This window comes from Cottoperca gobio, chromosome 12 (assembly GCF_900634415.1).
Source record: "Cottoperca gobio chromosome 12, fCotGob3.1, whole genome shotgun sequence".
Lineage (NCBI taxonomy): Eukaryota > Metazoa > Chordata > Actinopteri > Perciformes > Bovichtidae > Cottoperca > Cottoperca gobio.
In genome coordinates this window covers 15,469,797-15,488,921 of record NC_041366.1, presented here as the reverse complement: position 1 = coordinate 15,488,921, position 19,125 = coordinate 15,469,797, and the positions used below count along the sequence as shown (strand labels likewise).

The 19,125-nt window shown below is 39.3% G+C and overlaps 2 protein-coding genes across 2 annotated transcripts; both read right to left on the bottom strand.

The window, feature by feature from the left end:
* Window positions 1-951: 951 nt before the first annotated feature.
* On the bottom strand, window positions 952-7,876 carry prodha (proline dehydrogenase (oxidase) 1a). Its single transcript, XM_029445519.1, has 14 exons — window positions 7,538-7,876; window positions 7,225-7,433; window positions 5,907-5,941; window positions 5,163-5,312; window positions 4,958-5,022; window positions 4,407-4,523; window positions 4,178-4,257; window positions 3,921-4,002; window positions 3,393-3,485; window positions 3,016-3,162; window positions 2,598-2,773; window positions 2,415-2,513; window positions 2,029-2,117; window positions 952-1,540 (listed from the first exon to the last, which is right to left on the bottom strand). Exons 1-14 carry the CDS (start codon window positions 7,874-7,876, stop codon window positions 1,350-1,352), a joined length of 1,872 nt encoding a protein of 623 aa, XP_029301379.1. The 3' UTR covers window positions 952-1,349.
* Window positions 7,877-12,433: 4,557 nt separating this feature from the next.
* On the bottom strand, window positions 12,434-17,167 carry LOC115017014 (proteoglycan 4-like). The gene is made up of 9 exons (XM_029445176.1): window positions 17,015-17,167; window positions 16,666-16,860; window positions 16,398-16,579; window positions 16,168-16,291; window positions 15,459-15,613; window positions 14,911-15,045; window positions 14,685-14,803; window positions 14,418-14,583; window positions 12,434-13,401 (listed from the first exon to the last, which is right to left on the bottom strand). The coding sequence occupies exons 1-9, from the start codon at window positions 17,165-17,167 to the stop codon at window positions 12,480-12,482; spliced, it is 2,151 nt and encodes a 716-aa protein (XP_029301036.1). The 3' UTR covers window positions 12,434-12,479.
* Between the last annotated feature and the right edge of the window lie 1,958 nt (window positions 17,168-19,125).

Here is a 19,125-nt window from a genome sequence, read left to right as displayed (position 1 = left end):
TTAGGACTATCAACTTTTGTAATGCCAAAAAACATTTTATAAAAAGGATAAACTTTAACAAAATGTATAAGAAGAATTTACAGAATTTCTTTCCGGACATTTTTATTTTAAATATATATTTCCGTGACATTCAATGAACCACAAACCAGATATATTGAAACAAAACAAATCTCTACGAAAACAAGTGCTTTGGGGCAGTTTTCCTGGAGTCACAGCAGTGACGTGTGGTATGTTGTGGGAACATTTATGAACACAGAGCACAACAGTTTCTATTTTTCTTCTTTTGAACATCTGTTGCTGTCTCTGTTCATCGAACAGAGGGCGCACCTGACTTCAGACAAATATGACGTCGTAACCGTCAAGTATTAAAGGACACGGCACGTGACTGATCCTCTGAAATGGATTCACCACCACCGCTCAGTCGACTACGGTTAGCTTACAGTCCCTTCCACGTCACAGGCAGAGGCCTTGTTTCCACATTTCCAGAGCACATAAACCTCGACAGTTTACAATTAGAAACGGAGTATTTGATTTGTAAAGTTATACAATGACACACAGTATCATCAATAAACATGCTAAAATAATTTACGTCCACCTTGGAGGAGTGTAGTTACAGATGCTGATTGTCATTAAAAAAAATACACAGGACATATATATATATATATATATATATATATATATATATATATATATATATATATATATATATATATATATATATATATATCTATATATATATATATATATATATATATATATATATATATCTATATCTATATATCTATATATATATATATATATATATATATATATAGATAGATCTAGATCTAGATCTAGATAGATAGATATATATATATATAGAGATATAGAGATATAGAGATATAGAGATATATAGATAGATATAGAGATATAGATATATAGATATATAGATAGATAGATAGATATATAGATATATAGATAGATAGATAGATAGATATATAGATATATAGATATATAGATATATAGATATATAGATATAGATATATAGATATACAAGTTAGCTATTCATACTCAATTTACCTTTCTGAGCCTCTAAACCAATTCTGATTTAGAGACAAAAAAAACAATCCTCACTTCTTAATGGAGCCTCACATGTATCTAAACAATGCGTCATTATGGCGGTGCTTTAAACACGTTTGTATTAAATATACTGCTAAAAGAAAAATGAATCTCTATTGCAAATGTCAGTAAAACTGCAAAACCTTCCTCCATACGGGGACATTAACATTCCTCTACAAAGAGCCGTGAGCAGGTAAAGCCGGTGGAATGCTTAAAGACACACTGCAGTTAGTATGTTGAGCTCCTGTGACTCAGTACACAGGTTTGTAGAAAATCTGTCCACCCAGCACTCTGCGCTTCAGCTCCGTCCACAGGAGGCTGCGCTCCCTCTGGGATCCCTTCATGAAGCCACGGTTCTCTTGAGCGCGGCGGGACAGATAAGGAATGACCTCGTTGACGGGGCCGTAGGGAACGTACTTGTAGACTGGGAAACCTGCTTGACCTGTTTTCAGCATAGAGGAAGAAGACACATTTTAAATCTATGTCGAATATCTGAATAAGCCGACTCAATTCTTACTCTGAAATAATGATTAAAACACCACCTTATTTATTTAGAAATGAATGTAAGGTGAATAGATATTGTATTAAGATAGCACTGATAAACATATTAAGTAATTGGACAAGGTCAATTCAGCCTATAAGTCTCACGAGCTTAAATGTGTAACCCTAACCCTTTCATTGGCTCTGAACCAATGATATACCATTCAGTAATAGGATAGCTAAGGTCATTTAGAACTTGGACTGGTTTCTTCCCAAGTTATCTATAGATTGGATGGACTACTTGTAAAGTCAGTGGCCGCCTGACTGTTGAAAAGCTGACGTGTGTAGGGTTTCAGTAGAACCTCTCTGGCCACATGACTGTGTGACGTAAGCGTCCGTGATTCCATAACCAAATATTTACTCTTAGTATACGAGCTGAGTGGAACATACCTAGCGGGAAGCTAATCTGGTCACACATGCCCAGCAGCTGTCCAAAGTAAACTTTATTTTCCGTGGGTAAAAGGCCCATCTCATTCATTCTGAAGAGAAAAGCAAACAGGAAAAAAAACATACACGTTAAAGGGCTATTGCATAATAAGAGCTGAAGTGTGGTATTCCACCATCTCATTCTGTAAATCCTACAAATGCTTTAGAAACTTGACAAAGACTGTGTTTCGCTGAGCGCAACATCCTGGGAATTAGTTTAAACCACCAAGATTAATGCTTTAATGAGTGAGAGGTTTACGGCTTTTTGTGTATGTTCAAACTACATCTGCACTTAGTGCATGCCAAATGTTTTTGGGGCTTTTTCATGCAGGCCGGAGATAAAAACGTACTTTTCAAGGGTATATTTCACTGTGTCCTCGTTGTGAGTTGCAACCATGATATTTGCTTTCCTGCTGTGTTCGATCTCCTCCAACACATACTCCAAACACCTGGGCAAACAACGAGGCAGATGGTTAGGATTTTAGTGATCTTCTAGCTTAACCTTGGGCCTCGATAAAAAATGTAAAACTTACTTGTGGTACATCCTGTTGGTCGCCTCATAATCTGGGTTTATCGGGTCTTCGTAGCCAATCTCTTTGGCCCTGTCTCTCTCTTGGTACATGTAGGCTCCACGAACCAGTTTGGCACCAAAGTACCAGCCTTCCCGTCGTGACAGCTCAACATCCATAGTTACATTGTCATAGGCTTCCTAAAGTGTTTTTAAAAAAACACCAAAGGATATGATTAAATTCATTGTCTGTGGACAGGGAGCCTCTACGGGTAAAGAAACTAGATTTGAATGGAAAATGTGTCAAACAAATATTCCATTTATAATCAAGTAGTAGTTAGTAGTAACAAAATGTACCAACAGTAATTTAGGATGGTAGATATAAATATTAGATCGCTATATAAATAGTAATGGTGAGCTATAATGAGAGACGGAGGTCTCACCTTGAGGTAACACTGGTAAGTGTTGAATATGATTGGCTTTTCTGTGTTGAATTTTCTCTGCATTTCCAGGGTCAGTCGACTAATAGCTGGTTGGAAGTACGTCTGCTCGGCGTCCACCATTAGCCTCACCCCATTCTCCATAGCGTGCTGGTGCACACAGATGAAGAGTATTTACACAGATAAAGAGTATTTACAGTTTATGTGACACTCATCATTAAATGTGCAACACAAGCTCATCGCTTCAGCAGACACAATTCAGTTCTGATCGCTGACGTCATTGAAACACGTTTGATTGCAATAAATTGCGTTTAGATTTCTGTAATGCCGTGTGAAAAAGTATTTACCAGATACACGTTTATTTACTTTGGTCTCTTTACCTTGGCGAGGACGTCCAGCCTCTGTAGCATTCTCTTCATCTGCCTCTCCTCCTCGGCTGTAAACTTGTTCAACAGAGGTTCCAGATGACCTTTCTGTACAACAGACACACAAGATATCTAATTGTTTTTTGCGTATGCTTTCAAAGACAGTTATTATCAACTTGTTCCCACAATATGATAAAGAAGTCTGAAAAGACTGTCTTGCTTACGTCTGCATCTATTTACTCATCTATTCATGCCACTGTCTGTTTGTGAGACTATTAGCTGCATAATTACATTCATCTGGTTTGAAATTTGAAGATCAGACAGTATGTTGCATTTCCCTCCTTTAAAACGGTAAAATGCTCAGCAAAGAATGTGTTTCTGTTATCAAATGCTGTATCACTAATGGAAACAGGCCCTTTTGAAGGTTACATTATGCCTTATGTGTTTATCACACAGGTCACAGTGTACAGATAATAAAATCCCCAGACAGAGTTAAAGGACAACACTTACTAAACTGCCACAAACTAAATACTTAAAACTCACAGCAAGGTTTGGCACCATAAGCAGATTGGAGATTGCTGTTGTGTCATTTATCAAACCGTTCCAGTCCAGCAGATCTATCGCTCTGGAAATAAGATGTTAGAAAATGTATATTAAATACATGTTTACACTCCCTGTTTTCACCACGTCTAAACAGGGGTTTGAGAACGTAAGCTCTATTGTGTTTTATGTATACGATGCAAAAGCATAAATGTGTAAGCACGTGTGGTCATCATTGCAGTAATAAGTGTCTATCTTACCCCGAGAGACCCAGCTTCTCCCCAGTAATCCAATTCTCGATGTCATCCTTGGCTCCAACGCCCATCTTAGTCAAACTTTCCTACAAAGAAATACATCAGTGATTAAAAACATGTATTTCAGCGGAGTGTTGTTCTAACAAACGACGTGGCACTTTAAGTCATGAAGGCTTGAAAGCGACTAAACGGTATTTGCGGACACCGGTCATGCATGAACCTGCATTAGACGCACCTTGAGTTGTTCCAGCTCCAGCTTTTGTTCCAAAACCATCATTTCAGATTTCCCCTGTTGTGCTGCGAGGAAGTTAAAGAAATGTCTCCATTTAACCAGGACTTCTGAAAACTGGAGCTGTTCAAACACAAAACAATCTATTATCAAATTATAACATTTGAATCATACTGTGACGATGTTAGCTTGACACATCATTATTTTATCACACCTCTTCCTCCCTGTCAATCGCAGGCACATACTTTTTTATTTTTGCCGGTGTGACCTGAGATATTTTCCCTCTTGCCTCATTTTCCTACAATGCCGAATTCTGGATGCATTAATAGAAGAGTTTGTACACAATAATGTGAATGTATGATTATACTAATCAATTGGCATCGACTCAAAACCATAAAGAGATAAATGGCTAATGTGTTATTTATCTATTACCCTGTCGTATATATGGTGTGTGCTTTGTTACTGTTCGATCCAGCTGCACTGATGTTGCGCATTTTAAATCTAAATTCTCTGATATTAACGTTCGGCTAATATCGAAGACATGAAGTTAAACTCACAAGGAACTGTGGCCGCCCGAGAGCGGTCATTTTGATGGCAGAAAATCCATTTGCTGACGCTCCCCCTGAAATTGACAACACATTTTATGTCACTGCGTGTTCTTGCCCAACCCTTTTATAATAGTTTAAGTGTTTTTATATCCATTATAATAATAAACAAAAGTAACACAGTGTTTCTTGGTTCCTCAGAAACGTTACTACTTACCAGAGGCTTTAATGCAGTTGATGAACGTCTCCATTTGGTTGTCACATTTGGACTCATCTGCATAGAAGTATGTACGAGCACTAGTAACCCCTCCACGCCGGTCGCCGAACTGACGATGGGCCTTGTACTTCTTCTCACGATGATCAGCACCTGGGAGGGAACATTTGGTAACGTTAGCTGCTTGACATGGAAAAGGAGTTTTCACCAACACATATTTATTAATGTGGAGCTCACTGGGAGTTGAATGTATCCATCACATTCTTCTTATCAATGAGATCTTTTAAGTTTTATGAGAAACTAAATGAATTTCCCTCGACAATATTAACATGTTCACGTTATTTAAAAGTAGTTTCTTAGTTCTACAGCACTTTACTGTGTGATCATCCTAATTATTTCAATATTTTCTTTTGAGTACTGTTCCTTTAATACATTTATGCCACAACATTTTGTGATTTTTTAGCATTTTGGTAAGAAATGTTAACACCAGTTTTGATGTGTTTTCATAGTTCAGTCAGTTCATTTGAAATAAGACCAGCCTGAGCAGGTGAATGATATAGTCTTCTCACTGTACCCACTGGACTGCACATTTCAGACCCCACTAGATCCAGATATAACCAGTACTCTCCAGGCTAGCCCCCATGCCCGGTTGTGCAACACACAACAGTGGCTGATTGTGCAACACATTTGGAAACTGAACAGTCAAACTACCTTACATACAATACATTTTTCAACTGATATACAAACCTGGACTTCCTTTCTCTGCTTCAGAAACACATGCACTGAAAAAAAGAAGAAGGGATTGGCATTAGACTAGAGCATCAAGAAGAAATGCCTAAAATACTACTTTTCTACACAAGAAATTATTATCGCAAGATTATATATTTTCTATACATTGTGAGATGAGAGACGCTTCAGGGAACCAACAAAACTACTGTGTTCTCTGTCTTCTGCATGGACCTAACAGTATGTTCTTGCTGTGTGAATTTGAAAAGTCTTGATAAAGATAATTGGATCATTAAAAAAAAAGTGTAAAATCTGTGCTTAGTGAAAAATGAGCTTATTTCTTCCGCAGAACTTTACATAACACTTCCGTGTGTGTGTGTGTGTGTGTCCCATTCAGGGATCCAGCACGTTACTCTAAAAGGCTTCTCACGCTCCGGCTGAATAACCAGCTTAACCAATCAGAGCAGAGGGGACTGGCCGGGCCAACCAATAGAGAATTGGCACTGTTTTGCTTCTAGAGATGAACTAAAAACACATTAGGTTTTTATTGCAGTCGGTTTACAGTCTGTGTATGTGGAAATATACTGTGGGATGCGAGTAAATTTGATAAGAAGCATAACGGAAGTCAGACCTGAAGTGATAAGATAAGAATAGTTGTTATACCTGTATGTAATGCAACATATAGTGAAGACACAGGGGAGAGAAAAAAAAGTTTACAAACAGAGTTTACAACTAAAGTGGGTGGACCCGACTTTTAACCAGTGTGTTTTAAATATCAGTGCATTAAGTTTTCAACAGTAGCGGTTGGTTTAACATGCCAGGGAGACGAAGTGCTAAATGACTTGGTGGTGCCTACTTTTATAATAAGTACTCCACAGTCAGAGCCATAAAAAACATCCGAAACGCTTTAGTTTAAAGGCAAGTCTAGTAGTTTAACTTAGTTATTTCAATATGATATTTTAAAAAACTTAAAGAGGATTTATTGTAATGATGGGGCAGGGACGGGGGTCTTTATTTAAACAGCCTCTTCAAGTTTCTTCTAGGTTTTTTAAGAGCATTTCCTTTTCTTGTCTTTTAAGAGAACATGGGCTGGCTCAAGAACTTGTATTGTAGTGGAGCATGTGATACTGGGTTATACAAATAAACTTGACTCAACAGGCCTTTTGAGTTTATTATGTTACGTAACTCCAGTGCACATATGGCATAAGTCATACTTAACTGTGCTTGGTTTAAAGCATCAGTACACCATGTCCTACTATGTGGTGCACAGGTCTTGATGAATAGTCTGCATTGTTGTCTTTTCTAAACCCCTGCTCAGTCAGATGTAAACATTACTCACTCCATTTCCTTCTTCTCTGCCTCCTCTTGTGTCAAGTCCTCTTCAACACTATAGTCCAAAACTGCTCCCACACCAAAGGCTTGATTCTTCTGAATTAAAGGTTTGATGGAGTTGTGGTCTTCCCCTGCCACGAACTGACCATAGAAGGTCAACTTCATCAGCTTCTCAAACATCCACTGACCAAACACCTTCCTACTCAGAGCTATCAACTGAAAACAAGAACAAGAGAAAGGAGTTATTATTATTTAGTACCTTAATAACTGAATCTTGCAGTCCTATTGCATGGCAGTTATACATGAACAATTTGACTTACCTCTTTGTTCTTATCAACGAGGACGTCAATGGTGCAAAGCTTGAAGACCAGCAGACTTCGAAGCAGTTCAATGTTATCTTTGCTTTTGTAGGCTTCCTCCGTATTGTCGAAGTCAATGTGGATGTTATTTAACTTCTTGTTTTTAACATTTTTGCTCTCGCTGATGAGTTCAACCGGCACAGCTGCCACCACGCTGCACCCATCGACCTGTTGATCTTTCTCTTCTCGTCTCTTGGTGGATGCCACTGTTGACCGACATCTTCCGGTTGATATGCGTATATTCCTGACTTTGCCCGAGTTGGCACGAACAAGAGCTGCTACAAACTTAGTGTACGACATAGTTTCCTTTTGCTAGCCCACAAACCTCGAGAACCTACTTGTCCTCGCCGTACCGTAGCTTGGGGTGCGCGCGACAGGCAGTTTATATTTAACGTCATCTCGCGCCGAGGGGCGGTGCTTCACATGTTACAACACGCTGCCTCCCTGCCATCGCACGCTCACTCGCGGTTTACCTCAGAGCTTCTTGTAAACCGTATTGAGAATAGAGTTTAATTTCTGACTTTATGGTCATTTCCTCCAATAGCTGTCTTCACAAATTAATTGTAAGGTTTAACTGCTAGTTCAAAATCGTATATATATTGCTCCATAAATAACCGGATTGGTTGGTTGCAATAATCTGACTGTCACTAAGAGAACAAGGATGGATGTCAAAACATTTTCATTTATTTATTATATTTCACTCAGATATTTAAAATATGTGTTATCCCCTTGTTCCACCTCTTAAAGCTATATGTTTACAGTGTATCAATGACAAAGAGCTAATCTATCTGCCTACCCAACACACACACTACTTTAATGAGTTTAGTCTCTGTCCTCTACGATGGGCCTACCATATTTCTTAAAAACAAATCATGCTGCAAAAAGCTTGGAAATATCACAGATACAGAGGTAGGCCGATGACCCACATACAGCAGTAACAGCTGTTGTAATCATTGCTGTGAGTGATATAGTTTCATACCTGTAACAGCGTGTTCAAGCTTTTTATTGAAGCTTTATGACATTTATACTGAGGGAAATATTCAAACTCAAGATTCCAAGTTTTATGGCTACACCATTACATAAAATGAAAACATTCTAGATGTTTTGTGCATTGTTGCATACACATTTCTCCACAATGAGCATTACATCTTTCACATATTTATTACAAGGCTAATTGCATTAAATTGGATGATGTCTACTCTATATTGTACGGTGTTTCACCCCCTGTAGCTCTGTTATCCAGTATGGTCTTTTTATCTCTTAACTTTCCCATTCAGATGTTTTGTTTAGGGTAATCATTGAAGTGACACTTCCCCCACCTAGTTACACATTCATCTTGACATCATTAGATATTTTTTTTTAATGCAGATGCTTGTTGTTTTTTATTTATCAGTTCATCTTACTGTTTTGCTGTAGGCTTGTTTATATTAATTTAGCAAAGTAATTACAAAACAATATTACTGTAAGTTTGTACCAGTACTTCTTAATGAGCCGATTCCCCTTTGTTTCCTTATCAGAGCACATCTAATTGTTGAAAGTATTATGTAATAATTAGTTACGTAACAACCCACCCAGAGAACCGTTCAGAACAGAAAGGATCTAATACAGAGGTGAAGTAAAAGATTAGAGTGTCTTGGGAGAGGAAATGTGAGAATGTGTTAGACACAAGAAAGAGCACGGAGCATCACGTGATTTAAGTGGAGAAGAAGCATCTGATCTGGAGTCATGACTGGCAGGTTACATTGTTTGGGACACTGCCTCTCCAGATACTCTATAGAGCCGAAGGGGATTTCAGTGTTTTTTGTGTTTTTTTACCAAATTGAGTTGCTGTGGGTGCTGTATACTGTGATTAGTATAGTTAAGCTAGGACTTAAAACGTGTTTGCTGTGGTGGGATATAGCTAATTACATTTACATTTTGAGTATTTCCATTTTCTGCTGACATACATGCACTTTTCTTGGCTGTCATCTCACTTCTGTGCTCCAAGTCTTCACCCGGCTCACCAGAGTCCTGACAGGTTCAGTGCAGAGCAACCATAAAAATATATCGCAACCACGTTCTCTATTTTATATTCGCATTAATTATCTGTACAACACTTCATCGTATTGCTCTGCATGTTTACAGCTGAAGTGGCAGCTCGCAGAAGCTGCAGGAGTAGAGCTGAGGCAATGAGCAGAGCTCTGATACTCATCGTTGGTTGCGGTGATGTCTTCTGGAGTGGTTGGTGTGTTCAATCCGTTGCTTTTTAAAGTTTACAGAAAACAATGCATCACTGAGTGGGTGTAGCTTAGACGTGAAACCGATCCGGGCTGCCTTTCTTTTCATAACTATTAGATCCCGCCTTGGGGAACCCTGCTGGACTGAGGGCTTGAGGTGATGAGCATATAATAATATATTCCACATTGGATTGCAGCTGTGGACCTTTGTTCCATAATATTACTCATCTCTCTCCTCTTATTTTCTGTGTGTTCTCTAATATTGCCCTTAAAATACTTGTAATTGTAAAGTAATTATATCATTTCATGAGACCTTTGAAGGTGTCATGGTACCCAGAGGTCACTCTTAAGTGAAAACCAATAGGCTATTAATTGTGGAGAGAGAGACTTGATTTGATTGGATGACGATAACGAGAATATGCTCATGGGATCTTTAACGATCATTGTGTTTGCGTTTATTGTATCTACCTCGGCACCATTGGCAATGAGGGTTTCTCCATGAATGTGTTTTTCGAGGTTATAAATAAAAGAAAGAAAGAAAGAAAGAAAGAAAGAAAGAAAGAAAGACAGAAAGAAAGAAAGAAAGAAAGAAAGAAAGAAAGAAAGACAGAAAGAAAAGACAGAAAGAAAGAAAGAAAGAAAGAAAGAAAGAAAGACAGAAAGAAAGAAGACAGACAGACGAAAGAAAGAAAGAAAGAAAGAAAGAAGAAAGAAAGACAGAAAGAAGACAGAAAGAAAGAAAGAAAGAAAGAAAGAAGAAGAAAGAAAGAAAGACAGAAAGAAAGAAAGACAGACAGACAGAAAGAAAGAAAGAAAGAAAGACAGACAGAAAGAAAGAAGAAAAAGAAAGAAGACAGAAGAAAGAAAGACAGACAGAAGAAAGAAAGAAAGACAGACAGAAAGAAAGAAAGACAGACAGAAAGAAAGAAGAAAGACAGACAGACAGAAAGAAAGAAAGAAAGACAGAAAGAAAGAAAGAAAGAAAGAAAGACAGAAAGAAATGTTTTCATTGTTTTCTTTATATTTGAATAAGTTTTTTACTTGTGGAAAAAACAAAGAAATTAAAAAACTGATTCCAGTAATACGTAATTCTTTCAGCTTTGTGGAGGTGATGGTCCTCAACATCACATCCTATGGCTTCTCTTGCAAAGCATCAACAAACTGTGATGAAACAGGTGCAAATTGAGTGCAAATGCAGCAACTCTGTATCTGTTGTTGGTTTAACAGATTTGTTTTATATTTCTGAAATCACAAGATTCTTGCACCATAGTCATTCACAGATCAGAGGACTTGTGTTAGATATACATGTTGGTCACAGTGACCACATGAATAACAAATGATGTGCATGAAATGATTACATTCCTCATTAACATTATAGAGTGTCTAAAGGTCACAAAAGAGTTGAGTATTTAGTTTTTGTTGAATTAAATAGGTGGATCTGAACAAACAGTTAAGAGTCATATTTATAAGTGTTCATATATTTAATTTTATAACGATAATTACAACAATTCAAATTGTTTTCTAATTGTTAAAACAGACGAGCTGCACTCTGGTTGCTCGTAGTAGCAGAGCTAACATCTGCATCACTGGTGCTGGATGTTTTGCACCTTGTACTTCTCTCCTCCCCTTTCCTCTGCTCTGTCTCTGACTGGAGGTGTGCATGCGCTTGTGTGTGTATGTGTGTGTCGGGATCGGAGCCCCGCCCTTCACGAAACAGAGCAGAGGAGAGAATGCGAATGCGTAAAGCAGCAACGCAGTAGACACTGAAACATGCACATAAATTAGATAAATAACAAGTGTTTAGTTTATTTAATAACAGAGCACCTGTTCAATATGACAAGTAAGTTGTGATTTGACGCTATATATACAGTATATATTCTTTTTAAAACAACGGGGTTCCTCAGACTGCTCGTTTATCGTTGGAACACTTAAGAGTGTAAATTGTTTTGCGTGTCTGATCGGCTGCTGTGTTTAACATCAATTAAAGTTTGAATGTCTGACCCGTTTCTGATTGGCTGCAGTCTAAGACACAGATTAAAGTTGAATCTCAAACTTCTTACTGTTGCATTTGTTTAACACTCCTGAATAAAATGTCTATTTTCATGGCTTTTTTTGCTCCCTGGGCACATGGTGTATTAGGGCAATTGAAGGTAAAAACAACAACAATAAAATAATATAATATAGTGTTTATTATATTTTTGCTATTATTTTGACATCAGAGCCCTTCTAGCCTGCTGGGTTTTGTTGGTTTCTTCACTGACGTTGGAACGAGTGGCCCTGCTGGTCTCACTCCCTCTTGTAGTCAGGCTTCACCACAGCAGAGTCCAGGTCTGATGTCTAGAAAAGAGATGCTGTTTTACAGTGTGCCAGGTGGATCCAGGAGGTCCTTTCAGCAATACGAACAAATCAAATCAAATTTATTTGTATAGCCCAATATCACACATTATACATTTGTCTTAGTGTGCTTTACAGACTGTACAGGTTACGACACCCTCTGTCCTTAGACCCTCGCATCGCACAAGGAAAAACTTCCTAAAAAAACCCCCACAATTAAAGGGGGGAAAATGGAAGAAACCTCAGGGAGAGCAACTGAGGAGGGATCCCTCTCCCAGGACGGACAGACGTGCAATAGATGTCGTGTGTACAGGATAAACAACATAGAACAAATACAACAGCCGTTGGTGTCGTCAGAAACACCTGGAATGGACCTTCTTTTTCTCTGACTCTGGCTCTGGCTCTGTGTCTGGCTCTGTGTCTGGCTCTGTGTCTGGCTCTGTGTCTGGCTCTGTGTCTGGCTCTGTGTCTGGCTCTGGCTTTGGCTCTGGCTCTGGCTCTGTCTCTGGCTCTGGCTCTATCTCTGGCTCTGGCTCTGGCTCTGGCTCTGGCTCTGGCTCTGGCTCTATCTCTGGCTCTGGCTCTGGCTCTGGCTCTGGCTCTGTGTCTGGCTCTGGCTCTGTGTCTGGCTCTGGCTTTGGCTCTGGCTCTGGCTCTGGCTCTGGCTCTGTCTCTGGCTCTGGCTCTATCTCTGGCTCTGGCTCTGGCTCTGGCTCTATCTCTGGCTCTGGCTCTGGCTCTGTCTCTGGCTCTGGCTCTGGCTCTATCTCTGGCTCTGGCTCTGGCTCTGGCTCTATCTCTATCTCTGGCTCTGGCTCTGGCTCTGTATCTGGCTCTGTGTCTGGCTCTGTGTCTGGCTCTGGCTCTGTGTCTGGCTCTGGCTCTGGCTCTGGCTCTGGCTCTGGCTCTATCTCTGGCTCTGGCTCTGGCTCTGGCTCTGGCTCTGGCTCTATCTCTGGCTCTGGCTCTGGCTCTGGCTCTGGTTCTGTGTCTAGCTCTGGCTCTGGCTCTGGCTCTGGCTCTATCTCTGGCTCTGTCTCTGGCTCTGGCTCTATCTCTGGCTCTGGCTCTATCTCTGGCTCTGGCTCTGTGTCTGTGTCTGGCTCTGGCTCTGTGTCTGGCTCTGGCTCTGTCTCTGGCTCTGGCTCTGGCTCTGGCTCTGGCTCTGGCTCTGTCTCTGTCTCTGTCTCTTGTCTCTGTCTCTTGTCTCTTGTCTCTGGCTCTGTGTCTGGCTCTGGCTCTGGCTCTGTCTCTGTCTCTGTCTCTGTCTCTTGTCTCTGTCTCTGTCTCTTGTCTCTTGTCTCTTGTCTCTGTCTCTGGCTCTGTCTCTGTCTCTTGTCTCTTGTCTCTTGTCTCTTGTCTCTGTCTCTGTCTCTTGTCTCTTGTCTCTGGCTCTGGGTCGTCTGAAAATCAAAAAGGACATTTTAATGCTTCTGCTGTCCATGTTAGAATCAACAACAATGTGCTGTTGGCGTCGTAAGAAACACCTGGAATGGACCTTTTTGGGGACAGTAACACAGTGAACCGTTTCTCTTCGTTTTAAAAGAAATTCGAGGCTTTCTGCTTTCTTTAACTCAGGCAGGTGTTCTGCTACAAATGCTTTAAAAGTAGGTAAACAGCATGGTCTCCCATATAACATTTTAAATGGGGAGATGCCTGTACTGCCTGGCAAAATATGCATGATGTAAACATTTTACCCATGACATGCCTGTTTCTTCGATTGTTTTTCTTAGTTTTGACATAATTGTTCCATTATTGTAAAATTATTATTAGTCCAACATTTATTTTTTGTGGCCAAGGTGGTTGGTAGCTGAAATTGTTTACCGGCCAGACAGATTTCTTACCAGCCAAGAATAATACATTTGCTTTTTACTATTGTAATTTTCCATTATTACTATTTAGCATGTCATCTTGGTCTCAATCAACATTATATTGAGTGCTGTAATAATAGTAGTAACTCTAACTGTAGGTAGAAATATTATTTCAACCGTTTCAACACTAAAGTGTAACACATTTGAATTGATAAATTCAATGCTAATGATAAAAGAATGATAATTTGTCAGATGTCTGAGGCACAAACTGATTACTCACTGAGCTTCTCCTGTCCCTCCGTTACTCGACTTCCGCTCTGGATTAGCACAACGTTGCTCCTGCTAACCCAGATCCAGCGGAGCGAGGTGTGGTATTATGGAAATGGACTGACTCTTCCGCGGATGCAGAAAGTCCGTCTGGCCCAGGAGATGAAGCGTCTGAATACGTTTTTCTTCTTCTTCTTCTCCTTCTTCTCTGGCTCTGGCTCCGTCTCCGTCTCCGGCTCTGGCTCTGGCTCCGTCTCCGTCTCCGTCTCCGGCTCTGGCTCTGGCTCCGTCTCCGTCTCCGTCTCTGGCTCGGGCTCTGGCTCCGTCTCCGTCTCGGGCTCGGGCTCTGTCTCTGGCTCTGGCTCTGGCTCTGAGTCGTCTGAGTCGTCAGAAAATCAAAAGGACATTTTAATGCTTCTGCTGTCTATGTTAGAAGAGACCTTAACAATTAAGACAGTGGGAGTGAGCTTTTTTTTTTACCATATGTGAAGGCAGTGACTTCTGTGTGCTGCTCTTCCATGTGACATTCCTGAGGTGGTACATTTTCAACCTCCCTGGCTTGATCCACTGGACTTTCTTTAGAAACGAAAGCCAATTGGCTGAAAACACACATACAGTTGTTTTAAGATTCCCTTAGTTGCTCTAATGATGGCCTCACTTCTCCATTCTCTCCTCTATCAGACATGTCTAAAGGAAATCATCTCACCGAGATTTACGCTTCTGCTGCCCTCTTTCCTCATCCCACCGCGTGCAGGATTCAGGTGGTGCAGGTTGCACCATGATGACACCAGTAGGTAATGTGGCTGATGTTGAGCCATGATCTTCACTTGTTGTATTAATGCTGTGGAATTAAGATACATGCAGTTAATCAAAAGCTGTTTCATCCCAGCTGAGTAGGAACTCATTCCATCTGTTACTTTTCTTTGAAAAGAGATACATAACATGCTAATGATCATTAGGGTTAGGGTAAGAACCAAATCTAAAATGCCAGGTACGGGGACAGGAAGACTATGTCTGCCAAGTAGTTTTAATATGTAAAAGGTTTTTATATGACTATTCCTTATTAGATTCTGGAAAACTAAAAATGCATTTTGACAAATCAGTATTGCAATATGACCAGTCAGAATAATTCATTGATGATTCAAGATATCTTAATTACAATCTGACAGGTACCTGTACTGTCTGATAATCTGTATATAAAGGCAGTAAAATAAAGACTGCCACTGCAGCCTCGCTGCAAACACAGACACTTACTCAGAGTCATAGGTGAGGGTGCTCCCTGTGATAAATGGATGGGCGAGGACTTGGCTGGGAGTGATCCTCTGATCGGCATCTATCTGAAGCATCGCCTTTACCAGGTCCATAAACTGCTTAATTTCTTCAGCCTTATTCCGGTGTTCTGGAGACAACTTAAAACAAAGGACAAATACAGCAGCAGTAAAGTAAACTTTCAAATTTTTAGGAACAGGGTCTAATTATATCAATTTTCAGCATCTACAACGCAATTTACCTGTAACAAAGTTTCCAAATCGTCCAGGTGTTGGAATTGGTTGATCCTGGTGTCTGTGTAAGGTAGGCATAACGGCCAGTACTCTTCAGGTGTCTAAAAGAAGGTTCAGTGTATTGTTAGATACCTCTTAATCATGTCAACTTGTGGAAAATATATTCATAACTAGAGAAGACAATGTTTTGAATGAGGTGACTCTTCGTCTTGCCGTACCTTCAGTCTCCAGTTATCGGGATGTGTGCTGAAAAAAAAGTTTTCGGTGTGCCACCCTTTTTGCAGAAGATGGAGTGGAGGAATACCCAGGATCTTCACAATTGAACACATCTGTAAATGAAAACAGCATCACTTAAAGATATGCAACAGGATGCGCATCCTTGTTAAGATAACAAAATATGTGGATGCAGAAGTACTAGATCTTATAGGATGACAGGAAAAAGGCTGCAGTCAATGACTTACTAAGTAATATTGATCGTCGCCCTGGAAGGGGCGTTGACCGGACGGCAAGAATGCCATCAAAACACCAAGAGACCACATATCGATGGCCTCTGAAAATGGAGCACCCAAAAGAATTTCTGGAGCCCTGAATATTAAACGAATGTAGAACACAGAATGAGGAACACTGTCATATTTGAGTAGATTGCAGAAATATCCTACGAGCAAGTAGAATGATGATTCATATCTCTCACCTGAAAGGTAATATTTGGTGAAGTGCGCCCTGGTCTGTATCATCATTGTGAAAAGACAATCCAAAGTCAATTAGCTTCACTCTGATGGGTTGCTCTTGAGAGTTCACCAGCATGATGTTGTCCAACTTAATATCACTATGGATCAATCCAATGGTCTTCAGGTGCTGTAATGCCGTGGCTATCTGCAATTCAAAATATTAGTGATGACAATCAAAGATGAACACTGACAGCTCTTTGATTTAAGTGTCTGATGCTACGGTATCCATACCTGTTGCACTATGTTCCTGACTTCATGTAACTCCAGAGTGATCTTAGGCCTGTCAAGAAGGTATTCATCTAGAGTTACATCAAGCATCTCAAAGGCCATAGCAATCCTCTTGTCACTCAGTGTGAACGAGTCAATGAAGCGGACAATGTTCCACTGTTCCTGGTACTGTTCCTTAAAGTTGTCCATTAGAAGCAACTGGAGATAACACAATGTCATGAAGTGAGACACTTAGTTGTTGACACAAAGTTGACATGTTCACTTAGTGAAACAATTTTGGATATTTTTGATAAAGACAATAATTAGCATTTTAACTTACTTCATGGTAACTTTGTTTGTGATTAATCTTTACTGCAACAATCTCGCTGGTGTCCTTTTTGATACATTTGATCACCTCTCCAAAGCCTCCCTGTCCCAGACGTGCCAGTGGTATATATGATTCAGGGAACAGGACAAAGATGTAGGGTTCGTCGTCGCTGGAAGATGATTGGATAGTGTTACCCATCTTGAATCGATTTTCTTAAAGAGAAAGAGAAGAACAGGTCATTATCATATTATAACATATCTATCTATCTATCTATCTATCTATCTATCTATCTATCTATCTATCTATCTATCTATCTATCTATCTATCTATCTATCTATCTATCTATCTATCTATCTATCTATCTATCTATCTATCTATCTATCTATCTATCTATCTATCTATGCACATATAATTCTGTGAGAACTACTTTACAAACAATGAGACAGCAGTAGAAGTAATTCATTAGCAATTCATTACATTTGTAACCGTTTTGTAGAAGAATCCAGAATTTTTCAATACGAGTCATTTTTAAAGGGGTAATATTATTCTCATTTTCAGGTTCATACTTGTATTTTGGGTTTCTATTAGAACATGTTGTAATGCTTTAATATAAAAATGGTCTTTCTGTCCGAAACGTTCCGTTTTAGCGCCTGTCTCTTTAAACCCCCCTCTCTACAAGCAGCACTAATGGTATGAAATGCTATACACCTTCTGTCTCTAATGCATTTCGATGTTATTATGCTAACATTAGATAATTACACACCCAACAGACATATTTAGCATCACGAAAATAAGTTAAATAGGGCGTTCACATGTTAGCTGTTCATGTAAACACATCTCCATATTGCACATTGTAAATTTGACTAATCAAGTTCTCACACACTTTCTACATGAAGGAGAAATAAGCAGTGACTTACCTGTATCACAAAAGACTTGTTGAGTCAAATCAGTTGAGGTGAGGTTATTGGCCAAAAAGTTAATTTTGTTGAGACTTAATGATGTGCTCTGTTCACATGCACAAAATCAAATGACAAACGTGCACACCCAGCCTGTACTTGGGATATGAGTTCCAGAATCTACAGTTCCACAGTTCCACAGTTCCGATGCCATGTGATGTATTAAAGACAATTCCAAATTATGTTAATGAGCTACTCTTCATCCAAGTACCTCCAAACAAATACAAAAAGTAACTCAGACCATTAATTTAATGTAGTCCAGTTCATTTTCTCAACCTTTAGAAGCTTGTAATGCTTCAAGTGCTCTGAGATCATGATGATCCCTAACATACAAGTCTTTTTACTAGACAGTGACAAAATATGTGTATTAGCAGGTTGAAACATAACAATAAGTGAAATAAAACATGTTCACATTTAAACTAAAGTGTGTCAAACTTGTGATTGTAAAGTGAAAAGTAGCAAAATATCCCAAACTGGAAATATGGTCTGGTTTACAGCTGACAGTGAAATCAAAAAATCTTCATCACTATATGTTTACTTTTAGCTTTAGCACTTATATAATGTGTCAGTGTTGTTGCCACTGTTAAAGCAAATTACTTGTTTCACTAATTGTCCACACATAACACAATACAATATGATTGAGTGAAACATTATGAAGCAATAGCACGTTTATTAGAAGTGGGAAAATGTAACAAAGTAAGTGGGTTGACGTGATGGTCGAACGTAACAAGACGCAAAATCACTGGCGTGTTTTTTTTAGCAGAGCTAACATCTGCATCACTGGTGCTGGATTTTTTTGCACCTTGTAGTTCTCTCCTCTCCTTTCCTTCACGAAACAGAGCAGAGGAGAGAATGTGAATGTGTAAAGCAGCAACGCAGTAGACACTGAAACGTGCACATAAATTAGATAAATAACATAAGCGTTTAGTTTATTTAATAACAGAGCACCTGTTCAATGTGAAAAGTGAGTTGTGATTTGGCGCTATATATATTTATATATATTATTATATTATTATTTTTAAACGGGGTTCTGAGGCTGCTGTGTTTAACACCAATTAAAGTTTGAATGTCTGACCCGTTTCTGATTGGCTGCAGTCTGTGACACCGAATAAAGTTTGAATCTCAAACTTCTTATCGTTGCATTTGTTTAACACTCCTGAATAAAATGTCTATTTTCATGGCTTTTTTTTGCTCTCTGGG